Here is a 13,490-nt window from a genome sequence, read left to right as displayed (position 1 = left end):
GCTACTGTGCTGAGAGCAAAACAGCATCCTTTGAGGAACATGCCTTTCCTCCTTGTTTTGTTGAATATAAAAGCTGACAAATGGCTGTGTTGTGGTGGCTTCTCATTCTGGCATGCAAGTTTCAGCTTGATCTGCTGCCACAGCCTGGTTTGTTCTGCACCAAGACAGTGAAGGAGTGTGCTCCACAGCTGAGGAGGGGAAGTTCGGGTTTGTGTTGGAGGGTGGGACGCCTGCTGTGAAGTGATGCTTTGGAGGAGTTTGCTCGTGAGCTTTAAGAGGAAAGCCTCAATGCTTTAGAGCAAAGGGCATTCAGAGTGGCTTTGGTCTGCATTGCTTTTCCCCTGAAACCCTTTTTAGCAATCAGCTATAATAAAGTATTCTTAGCTAGATGAGTAGTGACTAGTACGTGTGGCTCCCAGTAACGCTAAATCCACCATGCTTTGTAATAAGGTTCTAATGCCTGGGGTATTTTGCTTTAAAATACCCAAAAAAGGATGGCTGTTAGGAGAAATCTTAAATCGGAAGGAAACAAATGGCTTTTAATCTTTCCCTCTGTTCCAGAGTGAAGGATGCCGAGGAAGAAGAAGCCCACAGAGGGCCTGGACTCTCGAGGTCAGGATGGGGAGGAAGAGGAGGAAGAGAAGAGGAACCCAGCCAATACCAAGAAGAAGCGCAGTTTTGTGGATGCGTTTATTGTTATATCTGACAGCGATGGAGAGGTCAGTGGTCAGCCTGTGGTGTCCAGAGCTTGTGCAGGGCCCTGCTGTCGCAGGAGAGTGCCCAAGCATCCCGCGCTGTACATGCTGGGGTCAGGCTTTGTGCAGAGGGTATTGTGCTGTTCCTTTCCTTACATAGGAGATGAATCAAATCCTATTTGACTAGGAAATGAATGGTGTGCTTCATGAGGGTGAGTTATGGGTCTGGGATTTGATAACCAAATCCTCTCAGAACTGAATTTGAAACGTAATTTAAAAGTAACCTTTCCTCAATCCCTTTACAAATCTTTTTTTTCATAATTTTTATTTGATTGATTTCCAGCTAAACCTTAGAAACATGATTCTGTATTATGTGCAAATAGATAAGAAAATGATTCGGAACACAGGCTTGTGAGTAGCTCAGACACAGCTGGTGTCTGGTAAACTGATCCTGAATTATAGAAGCCTGAGTTTTTAACTCATTTCCATAGGGTGTAAAGATGAACCACAGTGTGGATGTGCCTAGCTAAGACATAAAGGCTCAGATCTGTAGCATCATCTTACAAACATCAACCTTACCCTTAAGAGATTGAAATGTCTGTGTCTGTTACATTGGTGTTTGGATGAGGAGCTCCTCCCGCCTGGGGGAAACCCAGGGTCCTGAGAATCTGTCCTCAACTGAGTGAGGTACACGAGAGGAAATTATTAGAACCATTTTTTTATGTGTGACTGTTAAAGCTTTACTCTGTCTTGCTGGTGATTGGAGATCCTAAGCTGCTTTTTGTAATTCCACCATTTTCAAAAGCATTTTGGTTCACTCTCAAGCTGTAGATCTTGAATCAAGTCCCTTTCACTCCCACATCTGCAGCATGCTTCTGTACAATAAGGCGATTATCATGTGAAGAGGGGAAAAGCACTAGAAATAAACAGTAAGAAGCTGTAGGGCAAATGATATTGGATGTTTTTTCTTCACATTGTCTGAGTTCTTTCCCATTGGGAAAGTCCCTGAAAGAAATGGAACATATGGCAGTAATAGTTCGGTGGGGTTAAACCCTTAGCTCTGCAATATGCTAAGTTAACTTCAGATGTCTGCTGCATCACTGGCCTTTATTGTGAAACCTATAAGGAAAAAAGAAATCAGCAGCTATAAGAGCTGCTGCAGTACATAAAAGATCAGGACCTGTTATTGTCTGCAATTATTCATCTCAATGTGCACGTATCTGAAAAAGAGGAAACAAACGTCTCTTAAAACACATCTATAAAAAGGTTAGGCTCCCTGACTGTTCTGTAAGTTTGTCTATAAACAATAAATTCTGATGGCATAATCGGTCATATTACAGAAAAGGATATGCTCAGAGAGGCTGTTAAAGAGCCAATTAGGTTCTGTTTAAGTGACAACAGTTCAGTCAGTTGAATGAGTGGATTTATTCAGTTCAGTCTCTTTCTGTGAGTCATCAGCTTCCAGATCCAGTGCCACAGTCTCTTGCCGTGTTGTTTTCTGCAAAATCAAACCCAAAAATGTGATTTACTTGGAATCTCAAAAAAATAACTGTCTGGCTTCTGTAACTGTCTCAGCTCTTCAGTGTACATCAAGTTGAATTTCAATTTTGAACCTTGTAACTGTTGTTCTTGCTCTAGTAAGACCTTGTTATGTGTTCAAGAAGAGGTGTGGGAAGCTTCGATCAATAGCAATTTTAGAGAACAATACATTCTCAATTAATCTTGCATCTGTTAGGACATGGTTCCTTATGAATCAAAAGCTACAAGGACAATTTGGGCATCATCGATTCAATGGCTTTCTTCCTTGGCAGTCTCTTGGCAGGTATCTATAGAACAAGTCTCTAGTTCTGCTTCCAGACCAGCAGATCTTGTAGCAGCTGCACCTGGAAAGCCTCCAGCTTCTCACTTTTGATGATCTTTGGCAGACTGCCTCTCCCAGGAATTTTTCAGTCATGCTGGATTATCAAGCTCATCCATGTTATTTTGCCAAGTTTTCTTTCTTTGCTCATGTCTGTGCTGTGACATCTGCAATGCTGCATCAGAAGGAAGTTTTCTGGATATGGGGCTTTCTGATATCTACTGTGTATAATTGTTGGATTCAGGTAACGCCTTTCTTTTTTTGGGAAGGGTCAGACAAAACAAGGACAGTCTCTCTGGCTTTGTGGAAACAAGAGGAGATGACCTTCTTTGTGCGGACTGTATCTTTTAAAAATGCAGACATGACAAATGAGCAAAGTGGTTCCTGTCTCCCCTGACTGTTTAAGTCCTGCAGGGAATTGTTTGCCCATGCCAGAGGATGGGTGGTCATTCACAAAACCACAGTATTTCAAATAGTGCCCGACAATGCTCTGTCCAAGCATAGCAATTCCTGGTCTGTCTCATGAGCATCCTGCTTGAATCGGGCTGTTGGTAAAGACTCTTTGACCCCCAAGATTTTCTGAAGCCATGTCTGAAAGGTGATTGTCACCCAGCAGGATGCCTAACCAAGCATGAACATTGAACACAGCCAGAGGCCCAGTAGTTGTGCTAAGCTATTTGACTGATCTGCAGCCTTCAGTGAAATTGATCCCACAGCAGCTCAGCAGCTTTTTGGGACCTTTTGAAAGGGTCTGTTTTTCCTGGGTAGATCCTTTGGGAGCTTTGAGCGTACCTGCCTCCACTTGTAGAGTTTGCATGAAGTCTCATAGGCTCTTTCTGCCAGGTTGATCAGCTCTGCCAGCCCTTGGGGGGGACATAGACAAGACTCGAGGGTGATGGTGCCATCTGTTTCTGCATGGCATCCATGGCCCGTCTTCCCTTTGGTGTGGAACATGCCTTTGCCTGAGTATTCCTGTGTTTGGAGATAGTCACAGTCTGGGTAAATAACAGTATGTGTCGGTATTGCAGATTAGGTACTGGTTTTGATAGAAACAGGGAGCTGTGTTTGGGCTTTGGCCGGAATACCCAGCCACAACCCTGTCCTGTTCCCCAGCTGTGGCTGTGGGCACTCACCTTGGGACCAGGCACGGCTTGAGGGATATCTTGCTATGGAAAGGATGGCGTTGGAAGCATCACAGCCAGGATGGCAGTGCCCACCTCACACTACTGACCATCCGAGGGAAGCAGAGCCACGTGGGAATATTGCTGCACCACTCTGCTGTCCCCATGGGCTCTGCAGTGGTACCAGGGGATCCGGTGCCTCCAGTTCCCAGAGGAGAACACAGTGTGAATACGCTCTCAAGGAGGCTTCATGGTTCTGCTGCACTTGCTCCTTGGAGATCAGATTGGTCTGAATCCAGGTGCCTCACAGCCTGGTAAAAGCCCTTTTCTCTGCAGAGGCCTCCCTCCTGTGTGTAAGGAACTACGTGTCTGGCACAAGCCCCCATTGTGTCTTGTTGTTTGAGTCTCCACTTCCAGCAGGTTTGTTCTAATGAGCTGAAAGACAGAGCAGAGCTGAAACAGATTCTGAACTGAAGTCAGAGACTAATAAAGTAGGGTGTGATATTAATTTCACCAGCAGCCTTGGCTAGAGCCGAACGTGGCACTTCCAACATCTAATTGGCTTTTAAAAATAAATTAGTCTGGTTTTCAGCTGCATATTTCCCATGCAGGACGTGTGGTGTTTGGCTGTGCCCTATTGTTAGATGGTCCCAACTGCTGTTGGGCGGTAAAATTACCCAGACCTTTTGACTTTGCAGTCTGCACTGTTAGCTATGGAGACATTCTTCCGTTGCCTTTCCTTCCCTGAGTCAGTAGAAGCTGATTTCTGTGGTTTATGGTGTGGATTCAAGGGAGCAGGATGTGGGAGGCTGGCTACTGGCTTCCATTTACGGGCTTTTAGAAGCAAGTGGAGCTGTATCTGTTTCTGCTGGCAGAGTCAGGTTCTCTTAAGTATGTGCAAAAGCATTTTTAAAATGGGAATTTGATTTCCTGCTGTCTGGTGAAACCAAGCAGGTGAAAAAAAAGCAAGGAAGAAGAATAGTGTCTACCTTCCACTAAATGTGTAGGGAACTTTGGAAATCTGTCTTTTTCTTGATCTGTGTACAATGCTGACAGTGAAATTGCTCATAAGAGAGCATCATAAATTAAACTGCAGAGCCTGACACACAGGAAGAGAATTTGGATTCCTTCTGGCCATTATGCTTTAAATTGACGGCAAAGGAGAGGGAGATGCTATCCAGGCTGGCACTGAGCAGAGGTGCACAGCTCCCACCTCGTCTCTGCTGTAATAATTAGTTTCCCCTGGAAGTTGTGTGTTGGAGATGACCTTGTAACTAGGAGTATTGGCTGCAGTTTGGGAATATTTTAATTGATTAAGATTATTTTTGGACTAGTGATCTTATTAGAAAGGCAGTTGGTTGAGTGCCCCCTTGAGTTCCTATTATCCTTGTAGACAGATGAGCATTAAAAGGTTGGGTCAGAAGGAGCAAGGCCTGTTGTCTTCCCTGAATTTTCTTGGCCCCTTCTGTTTCTACCATCCATGCCTGCATTTATGCAGAGCACTCCAGGGCCTGTGAGGCTCTTTCCCAGCAGAGGTACAAACAGCCATAAATCCTAATTAAAAGGTGTGTTTTATTTTCTGGGTTTAAAAATAAAGAAGATTTAAGAATTCTTGGAATTGAGATGTGTGTGTATATTTTGGCCCATCAGGATTAATTGGATTTGCTTCAGCGGTTTGCTGTACTGTGGCTGTTTGGTAGAATGCTGCTAAGCAATTTAAACATCTTTCTCAAATGTATGAGGTTCGTACAACACGTGTCCTGCAATAATTTTACTCCTGCCGCTGTTGTAAATGTTGAGATTCTTCAGGACCCAGCATGGGGAACCAAGGCACGTACTCAGCTGTGCGGTGAAACTGGGCAGCCTGCTTGGCACTGGGCACACTGTTCCCCTCCAAAGCCCCAGAGGTGTTTGAGCCCTGTCTTGTCCCGTGATGAGCATACTGTAAACGTGTGTCTCTGTGCACAGAGCAGGCACTGGCAGCCGTGTAAAGTTTGGTGTGCTCATAAATCACATCCATGTCCTGGAAGAGAGCTGCAGATGAGAGTGTCAGGGTTGACCTTCCGGCAAGTGCAAGAGTGATGAGGGGAAGATTGATGCCTGGAGAGAAGAGCTGGGGATTTACAGGGCCTGCTAGGATTAAACTGCCCCTGTCTTAAGCTGGAGTAGGTTTAGCACTGTTAGACACGGCTTCTGGGGAGAGTGGGAGAGCTGTTGCTTAACCTCCTCCAGCGTATAATCCTAGCTTGATCCTGGTGTGATCCCATAGACGTCTCCCCACTCCCTTAGGTGTGGGCTGCCCACAAGGTTAGCATGGGGCTGCTGCAGACCAAGGCAAGGAAGTTTGGAGTAGGAGAACCTGTGGCCTGTGGAAGACTGGAGAGGAGTGACATGCCAGGGCCTTGGAAGAGAGAGGATTTCACCTGCTGAGTGTGAGCTAGGTAGGCATCCAGCTTCTGGCAAGAGAGAACCTGGCTGTGAGGCAGCCTTTTGGAGACCCAGCAGCAGACCTTGGAAACAGGGCATGAAAACCAGGCTGGGTGGGGAAGAGGAGTCAGTCAAAGGAAAAAACCCTTAGGTGTGAGCATGGGTGTGTGTATGCACTTGCCGAGCATGATTGCTGCCTTGTTGTGAGCTGATTCTTAAATCAGTGGAAGTGAGGAATGCGTAGGTATTAGGGCATGTAAAAGCTGTAATGTATTAGGGTTTCAGGAAACCACTTAATAGTACGTCTTGCAAAATCTTAGTTGGATAAATAATTCAATTTGGTCTAGATAGTAACATTCCTGGATTGAAATCCTGCTAAAAGACTGTCGGCAAAAGCTGGTGATGGACAGAAGAGAGGCTCGTTTGGGAGAGATGTAAAGCTGAGGCCAAAAGGATCAATATTAGGTCTCTGTGTGTTTTAACATCCTCATTAATGATCTGTAAGAGGGAGCAAGTGGTGTATATACACTAATAAAATCTACAGATAACACTTAAAGCTGGAGATGTCTTGAATAAAACTCAGCATAGAGGTACAGTCCAAAGGACTTTACAGGTTCGGAAACACAGGCAACAGACAGCAGAAATTGATCACACTTGAAAATAAGCAGCATATCTCTTAGCATTAAAGTAGCCCAAGCCACATGCCCTGCCTTGAAGCCCCCCTCCTAGCACAAGAGGTAAGAGGCAGAGGCGTGTGGCCAGTTTGTGAGTCTCGTGAACAGCCAAAACAACTGCAGCTGCAGGCAGAGCCATAGGAAGCCCTGTCCCCGTCAGGCTTGGGTCTCTGCCTGAAACACTGGGTTTGATCCTAATCCTACCTGACTTAGAGAGACAAATTGGAAGTGGTCCAGTGCCAGCCTTCAGTAATGTGTACGCCCTCACTTAAGCCGTTAGGACAGCAACTTGCATAAATGTGTGCCAATTAAGCCTGTGACCATTCTGGTTGCAGACCGTGTGCTTAAAGCAGCATGCACTTTGCTTGTTTGTCTGGGTGTTATTCTGGGAGGCCTTGAGACGACAAACTTCTGAAGTATTCAAGCTTCAAAAATTAAACACTTGTGGCAATATGAGATAATAGCATGAGGAGTAAATAACAGCTGGCTCTCCTGCCCTCGGGGTGTATTAGCCTGAGTCCCCAGAAATGGCTAGGATTCTAGTTTTGGTCACCTGAAATTGTCTGGGCAGAGTACTAGAAGCTGCATGGCAGGAAACAGTCCTGGCTTACAGGGGTGTGATGTTCAGTTATAAAAAGGTTTTGTTTTTCTGAGTGCTTACAAATACCAACGTTTTAGGAAGGCCAAACAAATTATCTCTAAAATCATGGGCAGCAGGTGCAGTGCATGGTAGTGACTGGCATGAAGTCTATTGTCTCTACTACTTCTCTGTTTATGTCAGTCTGTAACTCTTTTTGCTCATTATGCTTATCACACAGCTTTTAATAGTTACAGAATGTGTTTGAATTATGTTTGAAATTCAAATTTCACACAAATAGATGCTTGTTCTTGAACCAGTGTTTGTGTCTGAGTAGCGGAGAGGAGGGGGGCTGGTAGTATTTCTTACATATTGTATGTGTTCACCGTATTTTTTTCCATTACAGCAGGAGTCAAAGGAAGAGAGCAGATTGCAAAAGAAGAGAACAAAACAGCAGCTGGATAGAACGAAGTTTGCTGCTAAAAGAAAAATTGCACGTACGTCTTGAGTGTGGGGCTGGGTGCTGGAGACTGGTGCTGAGCAGCTTCTGCTGTTTGTGTTAGAGATTATTTCCCTTGCAGAAAGGCTGTGATGTGGCTCGGGGATGCACAGCTCTCGGAGAAGACCCTTCTCAGGGGTAAAATTTGCCTTTGTGAATAGGCACTCTGTCACTTGTTTTCTCCCCAGGCAGTGTGTGTGCAGACTGGTATGCTTCCAAAATAAGTGTGCGAGGGTGTCGGTACCTCACTGGGTTTCAAGATTGGTTGAAGCTGATTTGAAAGCACTGTCAGTCACAAACTGCTTTTCTGTTCAGGCCCCTCTGCTGCTGTCTTTCCCTGAAACGTTGTGATGCTCTGACCCGGCAGGCGCAGCTCAGGAAAGATCTGAGTTGCAGCTGACAGTTCTCTGAAATTATTGGCTTGTAGCATGGGGGCAGCTGGAGAAGCCAGCAACGTTGGGCATCATAGGGAAGGATGTTAAGAACAAGAGATCTGTTTTATGTCATTTTGCTGTTATATAAAGTGTTGGTGCACCCACATCAGCACTGTGTTCAGTTCTGGTCTCTGCATCTCAAGGACACTATGGTACCTCCGGAGGAGGGCAACCCAAGCCATGAAGGGGATGGAGCAGCTGCCTTATGAGGACAGACTAGAAAGCCTGGGGCGGCTCTGTTTGGGGAGGAAGGTGGGATCAAAGTTCACATCAGGAAGGCAGTGCCTCGGCTGAACGCAGAGCTGTTGTTTACTAGCTCCTACAGCCAGGGTGCAGTTGGTGGAAGTAGCAGGAGATATGTTTAAAATGGGTGAAGGAACGTAATGCTTCACACAGCATGTTGTGGATTCCTGGAAATTTTTGTCACAGGAGGTTGTGGAGGGGTCAGTATCAGCAGCTCTAATAAGGGATTAAATGAATTCATGGATAATAGGTCTATAAACAGATGCTAAAGGGAACAGGCTGGCATGTTTCCACTCATATTCTGCAAGCAGCATTTCTGAAGACCGGGGATGTTCAAGCAGAAGGGACTGCTGAGTGTGGCAAGGCTTCCCTGTACTCCCCGTACAGCACCACTTGTTACAGCAGCCGGGCGGGCCGACTGTTTCTCTGCCCCAGCGGATCTGCACTCACGTTCTTGTGCTCTGCAAGGCAGGAGTCCATCTAGCATGTTAAATTCAGAACGTTTTAAAATGGGAGAGATGTTGTCTCCTGCAAAACCCAAAGCAATCACTGAACAAAATGGAGCACGCCAGTGCTCTGCAAGCAGCAGCAGTTGGGCTTGTCAGTCCTCACAGGGCTTGTGTGAATTAAATTGTTTTTAATAGAGGCCTAAGGCCATAGCATGAAACATCCTGGCTCTTTGTGGGAGTTGAAACCCACTGTGCATGTCCTGTGTTGAACAAGTAAGATAGCAAAGTCAGAAATGGGGAAGAGTTCCTTCTATTTTTTTTTTTTTCTTCTTTTTCTTCTGTTTCTCCCAGAAGAAATAGAACACCAGATAAAAACTGAAACCCCACCTTAGAGATTCCGTAAAAATGTGGCCAAACATACGGTGCTAAGAACAGGGAGTTGCTGGAGTTGGATGTCCTCATTACATTGTTGAGCGTGCTGGGTTTTGGGAGCTGGTGCTGTGTGAAAGGTGTTCGGCATGCTCCAGAAAATCCGCAGGAGACAGGGCTGGCTCTCTATCCGTTGTATAATGGAAGAGTTCTGCTGTGTGTCTAGATGTTGAAATTACTGATAATAGTTTTTCTCCTCCTGGGGCAAAAGCTACCTTTTTTTTCCCTTTTTTTTTTTTTTTTTTTTTTGTGTGTGTGTGCGTGTCTGCCTCCTTGAAGTGCAGGAGGTTGGGGGTGCCTAGCACTGCTCGGTCAGAGAGCAGTTGCTTGTTTAAGCATATGTGATGGTGGGTCTGTTCTCTCATTTATAGGAAGCTATAATTAGGCTTTAGGTGTTTGCTTTTAGGCAAATTAGGATTTGAAGTAGTAATTATTTTTCTCAGTGTCTTTAAATAAATTCTTTGAATTGTGAGGCAAATTGTCTTTTGTAAAGATTCGGTGCTTCTGGGTAGAGCAAGTTCTTTCTCCTCAAAACTGGAAAATTTCAGATATTTGTAGGCTCTGGTTATAAAGCGTATCCTCCCATTTTTGCTTTGTTGTGGTTTTATTCATTTTAACCTAAAGCCATAACTAAAATATATCTGTGACGTTTCATCCTGACAGGATAAATGGAAATGCAAAACCTAAAGAAATCTCTTTCTCTTTTTCCGGAGGAAGTCAGTGCTTTAAAGCACATTTGAATGTTTTTACTGTAATTGCACTTTGGATATGTAGAAATACTGAGATTCCGTTTCTGTTATTTTTGAGTAAATCTCTTGCTACTAAGTAGAACTACAACTAGTGGGGTTTTGCATCTAATTCACTTTGCAAATGTCAAAATGGAACATAAATCGCTTAGCAAATTGCCATATTAGCATTTAAAAAGGCTCTGAAATGGTTTAATTTGTTTAGGGCTGCAATGTCTTAAAAACGGTTTCTCCCTGACCCCTCCTTCCCATCTGTGGGTTTCTTGGATACCCTGGTCCCTGGAGAGGCACTGGGATTTCATGCTGTGTTGGGATGGATGCGAGGCGAGTGGATTTTAGTGTGAGACACAGTTCCCAGCCGGAGGTGCGGGCGCTTCCCTACCTGGCAGCGGGAATGGGCTTCTGTGAGGTGTGCCATGTGTGTGAGCTGGGCGGAACAGAGCATGTCTGTCCAGACAGAGAGGGGCCATTCCTCCCCTGCCCCACCGGTGTGCTCCTGGAGTGTGGCTCGCCTCCGCTGCACGCTCAGTGCTTGCGCCTGGAGCGCTCCAGAGGTCTGTTTGCACACACCGGTTGGGGGCTAATGCAGCTCTCTGGATTTCTAATCATTGTAAATTATGACCGGTGCAATCAACATCAAGTTTAATAAAACACACGATGCTGAGATCAGATGTGGAGCACAAAATACCGTCAGCTCTGGACCACTCAGCTTAAAGCAGGTCAGGTCTCCTGGAAGGCATGAGCAGAACTGCTCTTTTCTCTCCCCACCGTAATGCCAGGTGGATTTAAACTCGAGATTTCCCCATCTCAGGAGCACCTACTCAACTGGAACATACACTAAGTGCATCTTGTTTGTCGCTGGTTTCTTTGCCAGAGGCAGCATTTGTCTGGCACATTCCCTGTCCCCAGAGGGGAAATTGCTGTGCCAGAGAGGGAGAAGAAAACAAAATGTACAGTAGTAACTCGCCAAAAAATGTTTCTTTTTATTAAGCTTCATGGATGTTGATAGCCTGAACTGGTGAACGCTTAGGCCCCCGTTTTAATTTAAGCACGTGGAAAGTCTTGTGTTGTGGGGCGCTGATCACGTGCGCTGCTTTTCTTGCACGTGTCAGAGTTTGCAGGATCTGGCATGATTGCTGTTATGGTTTGGGCAGGGAAACAAATCAGCACACGCTTATTGAATGCTTGGGAGGTGTTAGGTATTGTGGAAGTACTGTGTGTTACTGCTTTTCTTGGGGATGGGAGCCTTCTTCATACACTGGACTGTCGTGTGCTTTCCATTAAAGGATGCATTATTTTTTTTTTCCCCTGGTCCCTGCTGGCTGTAACATAGAGTGACTTTGTCCAAGGACAAAAGATCCCTGAGTGCACTGCAGTCTGCCTTCGCTTCAACCTCTTTCTTAATTTTTAAAGAAATTAAAAAAAAAAAAAAAAAAAGAAAGAAACAAAACTAAACCCCCGACCTGAATCTAAGTGCTGATTTAGTAGGACATGTAAAGGCATCTATGGCTGGTAATCAGAACAGTCCAAAAATGCTTCAAATCCTGCTTGGGTGGGGGAGAACCAGCCTGCTATTAGCAACGAGCTGGGGGAAGGGCAAAGCAAAGCCTGCTGCTGTATGGATGCACCTCAATGCAGCAGTGCCGTGATGCACGGTCTGTGCTAAGACCAGTGCAATCCCAGGCTGCTTCAAGGGAGGCTGCGCTGCTGTATTTTGGTGGCGGCTGGTGGGAAGAGGAAAAGGGGAGCCTGCAACTTTTGAATACATCTTTATCCAGGGAACTGTCTGTTTCCGAAAGTGGCTGCAGTGAAGGCATGTTTTGTGCTTGGGCAGCCTTCCCATTCAAATTGCGTGCCTTAAAGATGTTTTAGCCCATCAGAGAGCAAGCCTTTTGGTTCATGCATGAGATGGCGCATGCAGGATTCTGCCTGAAGGAAGGAGCGGGTTTTGAAGGAAATCTGTCGATTTGTTTCAAGTGAGAAGATGTATTTTTTCAGCTCCTGAGAGTGCTGTTGAGTTGTTTTTCAAGCTGCACTCTATTCTGCAGGCATTGTATATTTTAAGCGTGGTGAAAGTGTTGAATCGAATCTAAGTAAATAAGTGTTTTCCAAAGTAACTAACTGCTTAGTTTCTAAATAGCCAGTCTTGGCTTCTGGTTTGCTCTGAGTGAGGAATATTTCAGGAAGATGTTTTCTGCTGAAATAGCAGTTAGAACTGTAGAAAACCTGTTTCCCATGCATGACTGACTTAGTGATGCAGTGGAGTGGTGATGTGAGAAGAAGGGGGATGTATGCATGTGAAAGATCCTCCATGATACCAGTGAGCAAGTAACATTATCCTTCACAGAGCTTTCCACCTGCGGCTCGGGGTGGGTGAACAAGACGTAGTGCTCTTTCTCTTAGGTAGGTCTCCTGTGGTATTGCAGGTATCTGCGTGTCAGAAGGTAGTGAGGTGTGCTATTTGGCTAGTAAAAAAGTGTATTAAGATGGGTTCTGTATTTTGCCTTACTGCTGAGCCTATCTGATATAAAAATGAGCACACTTCGGAGATCTGTCCTTTTCCCCTCTCCTTGAACATGTGTTTTGCAGCTGTAGGGTGTGTTGTTTGATGAGGGCAAATGAAAAGTCCTGTTGCTATTAATATACCCAGGGAGTCAGAGTTTAGATTGCTGTAGAAACCCTAACTGAAGTTCCTGACTTGGGTTATCTTTTTCACTTAGTCTTGCCTGCTCTGGTTTTGGTGCACATTTTTTGGGAAAGCTGAAGTTTAGATGTTTTACTCTGCATTCCTCCTGGGCAGGCGGCACCCTTGGACGTTTCTCCCAACTGATGGGTATAGCTTGGTGTTTACATATACCTGCCCAGCTGGACTTGTACAATTATCCTATTTCTTCTGCTGTAGAGAGTACTGAAGAGGAACACAAGTTTGCACTGGCCCTGAAAAATGAGGTGAGAAAGACGCTGACACGTGAACTGTCAAGAAGAGGAAGAGGAGGTAGCTCCTTGAGAAGGTCCATTGCTGAGAGGCCTTAACGTAAGTGTGCTTCTGTGAAGAGGCGTCTACTGGGGGTTCTTCAGCAGCATTGCAGTTCCTGTGCTTGCTATTGCACAACTATGCACAAAAGAAGGTTTTACTGGGGGCCTAGCTATTTCCAGCATGAGCTGGAAACTACAGCAGTTGCAGAGTAGTCGTTTTGTACCATTCCTAGTGAGAGGGGCGTATTAAAGTCTTTAACTCCAGGCTGTTCCATCTGTTTTGGGGTACACAGTTCTGATCAGGTTGTGCCTTGGTGTCCTAGAGTCCCAGGTGACGGCTGCTAGTGTGCTGGGGGAGCCCT

At 45.3% G+C, this 13,490-nt stretch overlaps 1 protein-coding gene across 1 annotated transcript in view; it reads left to right on the top strand.

Annotated features, from left to right (window-relative positions):
* UIMC1 (ubiquitin interaction motif containing 1) overlaps positions 1 to 13,490 on the top strand; it is a 38,255-nt gene that overhangs the window by 2,908 nt on the left and 21,857 nt on the right. The window contains 4 exon segments of the mRNA XM_037396343.1: positions 562 to 719; positions 7,759 to 7,849; positions 13,055 to 13,092; positions 13,094 to 13,192. Of these exon segments, the coding sequence (XP_037252240.1) occupies positions 570 to 719; positions 7,759 to 7,849; positions 13,055 to 13,092; positions 13,094 to 13,192 (378 nt within the window). The 5' untranslated portion in view covers positions 562 to 569.

This window comes from Falco rusticolus, chromosome 8 (genome assembly GCF_015220075.1).
Source record: "Falco rusticolus isolate bFalRus1 chromosome 8, bFalRus1.pri, whole genome shotgun sequence".
Lineage (NCBI taxonomy): Eukaryota > Metazoa > Chordata > Aves > Falconiformes > Falconidae > Falco > Falco rusticolus.
The sequence above is the reverse complement of the archived record's forward strand: the minus strand, read 5'-3'. Positions and strand labels throughout refer to the sequence as shown.